The following is a 12,793-nucleotide window of genomic DNA, read 5'->3' on the forward strand; positions in this document are numbered from 1 at the left end:
TAAAAGAAACGTTATGCCCATCACTATCCCAAATCACCGGCAGGCCTTACGTCACGTGCACCAATGGAAGCCAGCCTTCTTCGTCTGTTTGTTGATCGGCACTTTGCACACTAGCGCCACCTGGTGACGCGTCATGATAACTGCTTTGGCTCACTGTGGAATGGAAATCGTTGCTTCTGGTCAGTACGAGAAATGCTGTCGGGACAACTTCCGGGAATCCAAAAATAAATAGACGAGCCGTTTTTCGATTTGTGTCCCGTGCTATATACGATTTTCTGTCGTAGAAATAAAATAAATAAATAAAACCGGGTGCATGTCTCTTTTAGTCATTGGATATTATATAGTCAAAAACATTTTTGATTTTCAATTTTTAATTCTTAAACGAAAATATGTACGTACGTGCGTGCGTGCGTGCGTGAATGCGTGCAAACATATATACATAATTATTTATTTATTTATTTATTATAATGTGTTTATTTATTTATGTTGGTAGTGGAGCATAATTGGCCAAAATGTAAGTTATCACCCAGGCGGACACACTTCCATTCGCTGGCTTTTGATCAGACCTGAAATGTTCGGCTCTTTTCCCGTGTCAATTGTATATAGTGTTTTATGTTAATTTATTGATTAACACTTGTGTATTATGGCCTTTTATTACAATACAATACAATACAATTTTATTTGTATAGCCCATTTCATAGAGCTGCGACAAAGCACTTTACAAACAATACAATAAATAAACCAACACATAGTGTCTGAATGTGTCACATGTGCTAAAGAGAGACTACAACACTGCTGCCCACGGAATTCCCAACACGTCCCTGGGAGCTAGTTGGTGTGGATCTGTTTGATCGGAACCATCCCTGCACACTCTCTTCCCCTCAGCAGCACATGTTCTTAACAGAGCAATTCCAAAAGTTCTCCTCTGAATGGTTCTTCCTTCACACCACCTCTAGTCCAAGATTTACACTCTACATTATACATTGAAACATTTCGAATCAGTTCATAATGTACTCAGAAAGAAGGGGGATATTATGGTACAGACTCTTGCATGCGCTAACCCGGAGCGCCCTCCTGTGGCCCAGCGGAGTTATGTTTTGACGTTGTAAAATAAATGATTGCAAGCCCTTTCTCCTTTCTCTCTCGCTCTGAAAGCGAAGCTAGTGGCTACTGCACCACTTCCTGTGCTTCCTGCAGCGCGAACCAACGGCTGAAAAGCGTAAAAATTGAAAATGTGAATTGAAAAAAGCCCTTTCCAGTAAACTCCACATATTTTGCAGTTTATTTTTTAAAGGGTCGTTAAAAGGAATATGCTATTTTTGTGTCAAAAATGAAAATTGAAAGTACAACCCTAAATTTGTTTTTTGATTTGCGTTTCACAATTAAAAATAGAATGAACCCCTAAGGTACACGGACCGTGTCTCTTTTGGTCATTAGATGTTACGTTTAAAACAAGATATTAAAAACTCATTTGATTTTCGTTCTTGTATATCAAAATTGAAATACAGCTTGATCTTCTAGTTTGGTGACTGGAACGAGTAAGAAAATGTCTAAACACAGTTTGATGTTCATTTTTTAAATTCTGAAACGTAAATAGAATATATCACGAGACACAAATCGAAAAAGTGCTCATATATTAGTTTATAGATTCCCGGAAGTTGTCACCGAAAGCATTTCTCCTAGTGACCAGAAGATGGCGTCAGCGATCTTAGAAACGTCAACAGAAAGATTGGATTACTGACCCCGAGGTATGGTATCGAACTTGTCAAATGTGTATGTACAATACACAAGTCTGTGTACATCTGTTGGTCGTCGTTTATTCTCGTTAATCTTTTCCATGCACACTCTGGTAAATTTGGTTTGGAGGTTGTAACGAGTGCTGGCGAGCTGAGGGGGCAATTAGTCTTGGACGGGTGCTGTTGGGTAGCCGAAGGAGCAAAAACTTTTTGATATTCCACAAGCCATTGTTTAATTTGCAACAAAACAATACTTCCCCAGCATACCACGCGTCACTTAAGAGCCATGACAGAAGGTGAACTGAAGTTCAGGGAAAAGAAATGACCAACCTACACAATAAACCAAAGAGGCGCCACCGTGTGGCGAGACACCGTACCACAATAACTGACTGTTAGAAGGTGGCGGTGTTTGGGGCTAGGCGTGGGTTGGATGAGCGGCGGTGTATATTTCCGGTGTGCTGCCGCATGCGTGAATCGGAGGAATCATCAAATTCAACCGAACAAGCTTCCTTTTGCATTTTATTTGGTCCCACAGTGAACAAACACATTTAAAAGCATTATTTTCAAATGACATATGCAGGCGTGTATAAATATCATAATTTACAATTCATGAAAAGATTTGAATAAATAAATCCTCCTTATGGTCTAAAACAGCATTTTAAAAAAAATGGAAAGACATAAATAAAAACACATATATTGTTTATGTATACTATTTTAACTTTTGTCGCAATCTCTTGAAGTCCTTGCCTGAAATGTTGGCTGCTTGAAGAATAAATTACAAAATACAAAAACACATAAACGTTTACATGACATTTCAACAAAATGTACTTTTGCCATTTAAGTCAAGGAAGCAGCATCGAGCGACGACTACAACCGAAAAATGATAATTATGTAAATAAAGAATTTTAAAAAAAGAATTTGACTATTCTTTTTAGTCAGGCACCCCGTTGTCTTGATTCGGGTTGATGTGATATAAATACTCATTCACTCACTCTGGCGCATGATGGCACCGGTGTCACCCTACGGTGCCGGTGCCGGTGCCGCGTGGGCTGGAAGGGTTGGAGGAATGCACGCTCCACGGGTCGTGGGCCGGCGGCTCGCGGCGCAACTCCCGGGACACGTTGGCGCCGTCGTCGCCGGGCTCCAGCAGCTCCAGCTCCGCGTCATCCTCCGGCACGGCCCGGGAGTCGGAACCCTCCCCGGCGGGTGCGGCGGCGGCGGAAGAGGGCTCTCCCTGTGGCCGGTTGCGCCTCTCCCGGTTCAGCGAGAGTCGCCCCAGGGGCACCGTGCTGCTCTTGGGCAGGAAGAGCGCGGTGGGCGGCAGGTTGTGGCCGGCGGCGAACACCTGGCGGGAGCCCTCCAGGTTGAGCAGGATGCCGGTGCGGGTGGAGTAGAAGACGTCGCGGTTGTTCTCCAGGAGTCTGTGCTCGAACACGCAGTCGTCGCGCTGACACACGGCCTGCGTGTGCGCATGCGTGGGAGAGAAAGCGCCGTTACTTCAATTCACACATTCACCTTAACAGCAACTCAAATGAACATTGTAAGCATATTTACATTTATCGCAAATCCATTTCAAAAGGTTAATTTTCATGATCTATCATGACTTAATATATTTATATTTATATTTCACTCAGTTGGGTTAAAAATAACACAATTCTGGGTCAAAAATGAACTGATCCACAAATTGGGTCAGTTTGATCGGTAGTGGATCGGTCCATATGTGACCCAAAATTGTGTTATTTTTTGTCCTATTCTTATTTATAATTTGAACCCCAATACAAGTTTAATACCCTACTTTTAAACCCCGAAACGCTAACCCGAATTTGAAACCCCAACCCTAGTTTGAAACCCTACACTCTAAAAACAGTTGGGTTAAAAATGACATCATTTGGGGTCAAAAAAGGACCGATCCACAACTTGGGTCAATTTGACCCAACTTTCTTGGCTGTTTATGCGGAAAACAACCCCAAAAAATATAGTTGTACAAAACAGCCCATTTTTCAAAACAATGCAAGAAAGTGGGTCAAATTGACCCAATTTGTGTATTGGTCCTTTTATGACCCCAAATTGTGTTATTTTTAACCCAACTATTTTTAGAGTGTACCCTACTTTGAAACCCTAATTTTATTTTAAAACCTGAAATCGAATCCCTCACCCCAGTTCTTAAAACTTTGAATCCCTTACTCAAATTTCAAAATATTTATTAAATTTCTCGGCAAGTTCATAAATTAATATTTGTCGTTTTCTTCCAAAATGTCGTAAATTGAGTGAAACTTTGCGCATAAATGCGTGCGTAAAACAGGACAACATAGTGACGAGTAGCTGACAAAGGAGGAGGATGAGGATGATGAAGATGACTCACTGAGGTGAAGGGAGTTCCGTCCAGGTCCAAACAGAGGTACCGGCTGCTTTTGACCCCGAGGATGGCGACGCGCTCCCTTGTGTCCGCCTTCAGCATGATGACGCCTGCAAGCGCGAAGCCAAACAGCAACAAGACGTCAACACAACACAACCAAACACGGAGGAGAAACGAACACGCGACACGTACTGTACGGATTCCTGCTGGTGCTTCTCCGCACGGTGCCGTCCAGTTTGATCTCCAGGTAGAAGTTGCTGAGCTCGGTGGACGTCTGCAGGTGCACGAACCTCCGCGGGCTGCCCCAATTGGAGCCCACCAGGGGCGACGAATTGGGCGCCGCGTAGCCGCCCTGCAGCAGGGCGAGGGCGAGCATCCAGGCCGGCACGCTTCGGCGGCTCTGAGTGGCCTCCTCCGTCCCGGATCGGAGAGCTGCCATGGGGCGCATCATGGGAGAATTCTGGAGCTGGGCTGCGAGACGGATGCTATTTAAGGAGCCCCGCGCCACCCCTGCATACTCGCATCCGTCCACCAACGCAGATGTGCGGCTTTGCAGCGGCGGAAGGGCCACTTCCACCTGGGCGTGTTTAGACCCGCGGCCCGGGTCACCGCACTTGTTGGTGGTGCTTTTTTTTTTTTTTTTTTTTTTGGGGAGGTGTTTTGGACTCTTCACTGCCCACTTCACACAGGAAATGTGTTCCGGTGGCTAAATATACAAATACATAATTTTAAGTATGATTTAATTTGTTGTTTAAAAAAAAAACCTAACAGATTCGACGCACCTGGCCAACACTTGCTCACCAAGGTGAGCCAGCAGATGGCGCCATTCCTAATCTCAACTACAACGTAAAGAAAACGTATTTGTTGCCATAAAACAGTAACTTCCCGCCAGTAAAAAACAAACAAAAACATTCTACATAAAAAATAAAAATGTTTTTTTTTTTTTTAACCATGGAAGAAGCCCATTCCCGCCAGTAAAAAAAATATGTTTTTAACTTAACCGCTGGTAAAAAAAAACCCAAAAAAACAGCATCTTTTTAATGTTTTTTTTAACTGGCGGGAATGGCTACCACAGTGGTTGTGTGTATTCATTGTATAAGTTAATTTGTTTTTAAAGATGTATAAGTTAATTTGTTTTTATAGATGCAAATTGGCATTACATTTTAAGTGACAATGTACTTTTTGTAGCAGGATCAGTGAAAAAAAAAAGTTCTGTTAAAACTAACTTTATTTTTGCTTTTTGTGTTTTGAATCCTTCGTCTTATGAGGCGTGAGTGTGACTCGCGTGAGTGGACACTGGGGGCAGCAGTGAGTTGTTCCAAAGTTTTTATTGTTATCTCTGCTGTGCACAGCACATTCGTACAAAAATAAAAAGACTCCAAGTCGCTTTGCTTTCACGACAGTGAGTCATTGTTTTTGATTTTTTTTTTTTTTTTGCAACAGTCAAACTAAGGCAGGAGGTGAAGTCGCTCATGCAAACAGTACAGTGAAAATTCGGCTGACGAGGACAAATTTAAAGCTCCACTGTTTTGGATCCAGAAGTTTTTTTTATTACGCAGTCAATAAGTCACAAATAATTTGCCAATGGAGAAAGTAGAAGGTCAAGGGGAGAAGTGAAAACAGGTGGATGCTGCAAGAAAACTGCTCTTAGACGGGTATGGTGAATGCATTTCACCGTATGTGTTAAGCATGTGGAATATGAGACATAAGTCATTTGGAGGCAAACATTAATGGGTAATAAAATGACAAAGCAGTTTGCCGCCTAAACGGGCTGCTGTTAAAATCAAATCAGAGGCTAAGGACAAGTTTGTTGTCAGCATTGCTAGTCGGGTTAATTCAGACTCAAGATTGTCGCCTAAATGGGTGACATTTGTCGCGGATATTGCCAGTACAATTAATCCAGACCCGACTAGTTGAGCAGGAAAAAAAAAAGTGCTACATGATCATTTTTCCGCATTGTCCTTTACTGCATCCTGCATGCGGCCCGCTCGAACTGCATTGAAAGCGGAGAAAGAGCTGCTGGCTGCTACTGCATTGTGCGCACACACACACGCGCACGCGCACGCGCACACACTCACTGGGGAAAAGGCCAAGGGCACGCACACTCTCACCACCTCACTCACCAACACAAACATTGAGGCCACATCTTGAAAGTTGTGTCTCCTCATAGAAAACCTCCTGAATTCATTTTGATAACTTTGCACTATTTACATTTTCTGTGTGTGTGTGTGTTTTTTTTTGTGTTAATCACATGCAGCGGCTAACATGTGCGCTAACATTTTAGCAGCGTATTGTATACAGTTCCAACACCCAAAAGGGTGTCCTATATGTGACTCATAATCAATTGTATACACAATTTAATTTTTTTTCAAGCGGATGCTAACAAAATTAGCATGGAGCTAACCGCATCATGACATAGCATGGAAAATTAGCCCAATTTGGTTGTCTAACTACATGGGGCGAGTTGTCTGACTTTATTCTTAGTATTATCATTATTTAGGCTGGATTTTGGCCTGTTTTACTGCCACTTCCCCTCCCTCCCTCTGATTGCAAATGACGTAATCCATCTAATTACAGCGCAAAGAACCCGAGTCTCCCTCTTGAAACAACAGCCCCACCCCCCCCGCCTTCCTTGGGGCCCGCCGCGGATCGTCATTCCTATTTTTTGCCTCACCCGGGTGTCTCTTACATGCAAGTTCAAGGGGGCCTGGAGTGGGGGCGCCAAGGCACCTTTTGAATTCGTACAGCAAAAGTAGTGCATTTAAAGTCAGTCACGCACGCAAGCTCGTTCCATGCGTCCTTCAGCTAGAACTTGGTGCTTTGAGGTACATGGAAGCACATACGCTCATCCCCCGTTTTAGCGGCATACACTATCTGGGCTGCGGTGCCTTGAGATACAAGTTCAAGTTCGGTGCCTTTTCCACGCTTGTAACATAAAACACTCTTAAAGCATGCTATGATATTGTACTTTATAAAAACATACAGTGTTGAAAAAAAATAAGTAGAATGTAAAAAAAAAAACTTTTTTTTTGGACACAGTTCATGGACAATGTGCTACTCCTGGTGTGTGTGCCTTAATTGGCCACATGGGGGCAGTATTATACAGATAGATAAACGAGGGCGGTTAAGTCATTAAGTTGCAGCAATGTTGTTCTTTGCAGAGGATGAAGAATATATGCTGTGCATGTTGTTATATTATCGGTCTACATGTGTTGCTCCACAGTTTGTGGTAAAATATCCGTTACTTAACCTTTATGGCGTTTTGCTTTTTTTTGCTAACAGCGTTAAGCGATGCGGACCGACACCTTGTGTTAACAACGCAAAGTTTGTAAAAAGTAATTCTCTTTGTTTTATGTTTGATTTGACAAAGAACTTTAAGTGGGAGTGGGAGCTCGTATGAGGAAAAACGTGTGAGTCAAGTCGCTTGTATCTCAAGGCACGGACGGAAGTGACTTTTAGGGAGTGTTTTTGTGGGGAATTTTTGCGCATGTTCCGTCCGCAGCAATTTCGTCCAAGCATGCTTTTGTGTTTTTTGCGCACTGTTCTCAGAGTTGGACAGATTTATCAATAGATTGATTAAGAGGCGTGTCCATCGAGTGTAGCTGAGCAAGCACCAAGTGGCAGAGGCCCCAAAAGCAGCACAGTATGGCATACATATACAAAGATAGCTCTCCAAATATACATATATGTATATAATAACAGAATTTGCGCAGTTCGTTGGCGTCGACGTGGCGTTACCTGGAAGGGAAAAAAAAAAAAAAAAAAATCTGCATGTGCAAATGCCGGCGTCGACGGCGTCAGTCACAACCGAGGCAGGAAGTGCGTGCCGGTGGCGGCGGTGCTGGCCTTGTCGCCTCGCCGCGGCCGCCCGTGCCGGCTGAGGGCCACGTAGAAGCCCTTGTAAACAAAAGACTCGTAGGCGTTGTAGTTGTTGGCCAGCAGCGTCTCCCTGAACTTGCACTCGTCGCCGAAGAGCCCCTAAAATGAAACACACAGTGTCAGTGTTGTCGTCACAACCCTGATCTAAAAACAATAGAACATGATTTACAATTCATTCAACTGTCCAAATACTTTTGAGCTCAACGTAAAAGTCAAATTCTTGGAATGTTCTTATTTGTCGTCTCGAAGTCAGGGAATGAGGTCATCTTTGTAATAATGCGATGAGCATTAATTCCCCCGAAATATAAACAAATAGGAACATTCGGGCATGCGACGCCTCGGCGCGCCAGAATATTAATAACACGACGACACTCGTAAAGTCGCCGTTCTGGGCTCATCTGGTTGTGAAAGGGGGAAGGGAGTCATGGCTGCTTGCAAAATCGCTCTTAAAAAGTAAGACAAGTTGCCATCGGGCATCTACACGGACACCTAAATGCCCATCCTGTCACATTTGACACGTGCTAAAGTTTAAAGACTCCAATTTATTTTCATTTTTTTCTTTTGATTATCGATAATGATCCTTTTTTTTTCTTCTTCTTCTTTTTCAGTGTCAGCTTACACACACACGCACACACACTTACCGTGGCATAAAGTCTCCCCCTGCGACTCATGGCCACGAACATCTCGCTCTTGACACCGAACAGGCTAACCACTCCTCGCTCCACGCTGGAGATCTCGATGAGACCTGAAAAAGAAGTGTTAGCATCATTATCATGTTGAGCGCATGGTGCACAAACGCCAATGAGCTCACTGTGCGGGTCCTCGAGGTGCGCGCCGGCGATCCTGCCGTCCGGGAGCACCTGCAGGTGGAAGCCGATGCCCACGTTGCAGTAGAGGCGGCGCACCCGCTTCACGCCTCGCAGGTAGTCGCTCTGCCAGCCGGGTTGCGCCCGCCCGCCTGCGAGGCCCAGGTAGGAGCGCGAGAACAACGTCTCCCAGCGCCTCTCCACCTCAGTGCCGTTGGCCCCGCTCCCGCTCGGGGCCACCGCCCCCCACACGCAAGTCCAGAGTACCAGCGCGGCCGGCAGCGTCATACTGCAGAGGCGACCGCAGGGGGCACGCGGACACCTGCCCTCGAAACGCACCAAGTCCTACTTCCTGTCGTCTTGTGACATCGCGGCGGCGGCGGCGGAGGCTGTTGGTGAGGCGGCTCAAGGCGCCATGGCCTCGGGATCCGAGCGGCGGCGGCGGCGGCGGCGGCAGCGGCGAGAGGGGGCGCGTCCGAGCATGGAGCGGCGCCGCCGGCGATGAGCATCTTTCGCCGCCTCGTTCGCGGGCAACGCCGGCCAGTGGAGGGACTCCGCAGAGCAGGCAAGATTAACCGACTCACCTTGGCCCGAACGCTGTCATACCTCAGCGGCGTGACCTCACCGCTGCAGACCCCCACTGTCCCACTAACACATGAGTCACGAGTGGGAGATGGCAGGAGGACAAGAAGGGAGAGAGAGAGAGGGAGAGGGAGAGAGAGAGAGGGGGCGGGGGTCCAAAAGTCTTGGAGAGGCACTTGTGATGAGCACAATGGGGGTGCTGCACCTTACACACGAGCCAAGCAAGCACACAATATGAGAGAGACAGTTTCCTGGTACGACTTTCAAAATAAAATCCAGCTATAGCTGCAAGAATAACTTAATGCAGTGGAAGAAGCTTGCGACATTGTGCCTCAAGGGGCAGCATTGAGTCACATGAGCCTCAAATTGTTGCTTTGTCATTTTCAGTACTTGTGAATGTGTTCTTCAAAAGCGGGACGGGTGAAAAAGCCATAGCCTGACATTGAATGCGTTTACTTTGGAGAGCGCCACAGTCGTCTTTCCATTTTCCTGTGGCGGCGTTTATGTGACACTGGAGACCATCTTGAGGGTGCTGGCGGCCCGCAGGGGGGGGGTCGTGTGTTTGACATTCATTGGGGTTCAGCAATCGTATAACGGAATGGCAGGACGGATACGGTGTCCGCAGCCTAAATTGGGGACGGGGGTCATGTGTGCCTGCATGACTGCCTGATTTAGACCGGAAGTTTGTGGCCACACTTCACGATGCAAACATTTGCATCGCTGGGGGATATTCAAAGCAGGTCGCCATAGCAAGCAAGCCAGAAATACCTCAGTGCTCCTCAACAATCAACCGAAAATCTCACCTAGCCACTCCAATGGCTCATTTAATTTTTAAATGACAGATTTTTTTTTTTTTTGTGTGTGTGTGTTTTGCTTCTTTTCCATCACATTGCGCATTGTCAGCTTTGCACAAGGCCACCGAACGCCTGAATTTGCAAAAGAGAAGCCACACTATCGACAAATGAAACCCGAATCGATGCCGAGTGGACACTTTTAATTAGCACCTGGGGTGGGGGGCGTCCTTCGCATGTCAAACACGCACCCGCAAAATAGAGACGGCCATCTTGAGTTGACGGAGTCAGAGCATCCCGACTCCTTTTGACGGACAGATGGGGCCAGCTGTCTTGCTTGCAATTGTCGCATCCATTTAGTGCACACGTGCAACCAATCAATGGGCCGTTCAATGAGCATTATAATAGTGTAAGTAAGTGGATCCAATGCAATGAGCGCATGATTAAGTCGGGCTTTAAGAGAACATATTGGCTCGGCAGCTGCAACTTCGCCGGAATGACATTAATGCTTGACATATGCAGATAGAATAAGAATAAGAATTCAAGATGCAGGCAAAAATAATATTTTCTAAACAGGGAAAATTCCTTTGAACGGTACGGTTGTTTCGTTTGAGATTTATATGCATCAACTTGGATGACATGACGTTTTTTTACTCTAACTTTGTACGTTGCAGCAATGCGGTGATCAATAACAAATAAATAAACCGAACGGGATTTCAAGACGACTAAATGTTGAGCGCGAGGGTGGGTTGTGATTCCTGCTGAGTCAGATGATGTTTAATTCAGTAGAGGGAAAAAACGGAGCTGCCACTTATAAATAAATAAATTTTGGACGCAAGGGGATCTTTTTTAAGCCTCCGCATCCATCGTGGTTGTGACTATAGGAGCGATGCGGGTGTTTCCCGGTAACGAGACCTCCCGAAGGATGCAAACATTCAGTAGACCTTGCAGAGGTATCCGTTGCCAAATCGGGAAGCAGCAGCTGACTCAGCGAGGTGGAGGTGACTTTTGGTGCTTGTGACGCAGCGGTTTGGTGTCATTGAATGCAACACGGCTACGGCGACTGACGTAATCACAAGATCATCCTGACACGGTTTAAGGAGGTGATAAGATGTGATAAAAAAAAAATAATAAAAAAAAAACATGTTGAATCGGCGTCGGGAGTCGTGACATTTGGCCTCTCTGATTGGTTGTTAGCTAGCGAATCAGCGCACGGCAAAAGCCGGAAGTGACATGCGAATAAACAGTGAAACACGCCTTTGCTGCTTTAATCTTCTTACAAGAGCGAGGGTTAACAATGTAAGTATTTTACGATAATGTGTTAAGAGTGTTTGCTTCGCGTGGGAGTTCATTGTGAGTGAAAAATATAGCTGAATACATTGTTTACAATTGTTATAATCCGCCCGTGGCTAATAGTTTTCCGGTTTGCTTTTTTTAACCACGAGGAATAGTGACTACCGCCGCCGATGGTCTGGAGGGGTATTATATTATTATATCTCACGCATGCGCAGAAGTTACTTTAATGGTCAGTCGCTGTCTGTTGTTGCAGTGTATTTTTCCAGCGCGACGTGCTGAGAGTCGGCCCGATTGTTGAAGGAGGTTCCATGAAATTAAGATTAATAGTTAAGTATTTAAATTTTTTCAGTTTTCCATATACTCGTGGGAATTTTAGACCAAGCTAGACGGGAATAGAAAATACTCACAAGTACAGTAATTGACGCTAACGTTAACAATTCCTTACAGATGCCACAAGATGGTGCCAAAACACTCTTTTGGTTTAAATGAAATGCCACAACTCACTTCAACAAAGTTCCTGGGCACCAAGATGTCACAATATGGTGGCAAAGCAATTTTTTTCTCTCAAAAGGAAGCTCACAAATTGTTTTATCCAAACTGAAGCACCGTGAGCCAAACCGGACCGAAACACTTGGTAGAAAAGTGGAACACCTGGTGCTCAGTGGCAAAAGTCGATGATTTGCTTTACGGCGGTGGGAAGAGGCAGAGATCACAGAGGTGTCAGCTGCTGAGTCGTCAACCGATTCCGGCCCCTTTGCCCCCTCCCGGGAACCCAACACCGGGGCCGAGCCGGCTTGCGAGAATGCGAGGAATCCGGCTGGCGCATTTGCCCCGCCGCTCTTCGCGTTCTCACCCCACAGGATGAAAAGAACGCTGCGGCGGATCAAGGCCGAGTATGGGAATGGAGAATCATGGAGGGGAGAGAGAGAAGAGAAGAGAAAATGGATGAGCTGTCACTCAGCCAGCACAACAAAGATCAGACCGTTTATTTCCGTCACGGCCTCTGCCGGATGAAATCCACACCCGGGAGTTAATCAAAAGTTTTGGCACGAGGCCTATTTTGGAGAGCAACTAACAAACGATATTTAGGATCGAGAGCCAGGAATCTGTGAAAAAGTCATAAGACAATTTCAGCCAATGTGAAGCCTGAAAGCTCTTCCCGGAAAAGGCACAACACATCAAGGAAATGTGCATAACGGTTGAATAGAATGTGTCAAAGTTTTTAAGGTTCAATCCATATTTCAATCAGAACGAAAGGCAGAATTAAAAAAATGACTTATGACTCTTTCCGGGTTTGTTCTCGAATACTCGACTGCCCCCTCTGGTGTCCAAGAGGCGTCAGGACAC

General features: G+C 45.5%; 2 protein-coding genes across 2 annotated transcripts; both read right to left on the minus strand.

Annotated features, from left to right (window-relative positions):
* Positions 1 to 2,188: 2,188 nt before the first annotated feature.
* Positions 2,189 to 4,546, minus strand: fgf23 (fibroblast growth factor 23). Its single transcript, XM_086022573.1, has 3 exons — positions 4,285 to 4,546; positions 4,099 to 4,202; positions 2,189 to 3,195 (listed from the first exon to the last, which is right to left on the minus strand). Exons 1-3 carry the CDS (start codon positions 4,541 to 4,543, stop codon positions 2,752 to 2,754), a joined length of 807 nt encoding a protein of 268 aa, XP_085878699.1. The 5' UTR covers positions 4,544 to 4,546; the 3' UTR covers positions 2,189 to 2,751.
* An 855-nt stretch (positions 4,547 to 5,401) lies between these two features.
* Positions 5,402 to 9,572, minus strand: LOC147126788 (fibroblast growth factor 6-like). Its single transcript, XM_086023034.1, has 3 exons — positions 8,783 to 9,572; positions 8,613 to 8,716; positions 5,402 to 8,070 (listed from the first exon to the last, which is right to left on the minus strand). The coding sequence occupies exons 1-3, from the start codon at positions 9,063 to 9,065 to the stop codon at positions 7,894 to 7,896; spliced, it is 564 nt and encodes a 187-aa protein (XP_085879160.1). The 5' UTR covers positions 9,066 to 9,572; the 3' UTR covers positions 5,402 to 7,893.
* Positions 9,573 to 12,793: the final 3,221 nt, after the last annotated feature.

The sequence above is a fragment of the Filicampus tigris genome, chromosome 22 (genome assembly GCF_054856515.1).
Source record: "Filicampus tigris isolate MCC_2025a chromosome 22, RoL_Ftig_1.0, whole genome shotgun sequence".
Classification (NCBI taxonomy): domain Eukaryota; kingdom Metazoa; phylum Chordata; class Actinopteri; order Syngnathiformes; family Syngnathidae; genus Filicampus; species Filicampus tigris.

Bases quoted from the DNA above. Each gene is read 5' to 3' on its own strand.
- fgf23 (XM_086022573.1), bottom strand. From the start codon at position 4,543: ATGATGCGCCCCATGGCAGCTCTCCGATCCGGGACGGAGGAGGCCACT. The intron at 4,203-4,284 runs GTACGTGTCGCG...TCGCGCTTGCAG, and splicing joins CACCAGCAGGAATCCGTACA to GCGTCATCATGCTGAAGGCG. The intron at 3,196-4,098 runs GTGAGTCATCTT...GCGCACACGCAG, and splicing joins ACGGAACTCCCTTCACCTCA to GCCGTGTGTCAGCGCGACGA.
- LOC147126788 (XM_086023034.1), bottom strand. From the start codon at position 9,065: ATGACGCTGCCGGCCGCGCTGGTACTCTGGACTTGCGTGTGGGGGGCG. The intron at 8,717-8,782 runs GTGAGCTCATTG...CTTCTTTTTCAG, and splicing joins GCACCTCGAGGACCCGCACA to GTCTCATCGAGATCTCCAGC. The intron at 8,071-8,612 runs GTAAGTGTGTGT...GTTTCATTTTAG, and splicing joins GGGGGAGACTTTATGCCACG to GGGCTCTTCGGCGACGAGTG.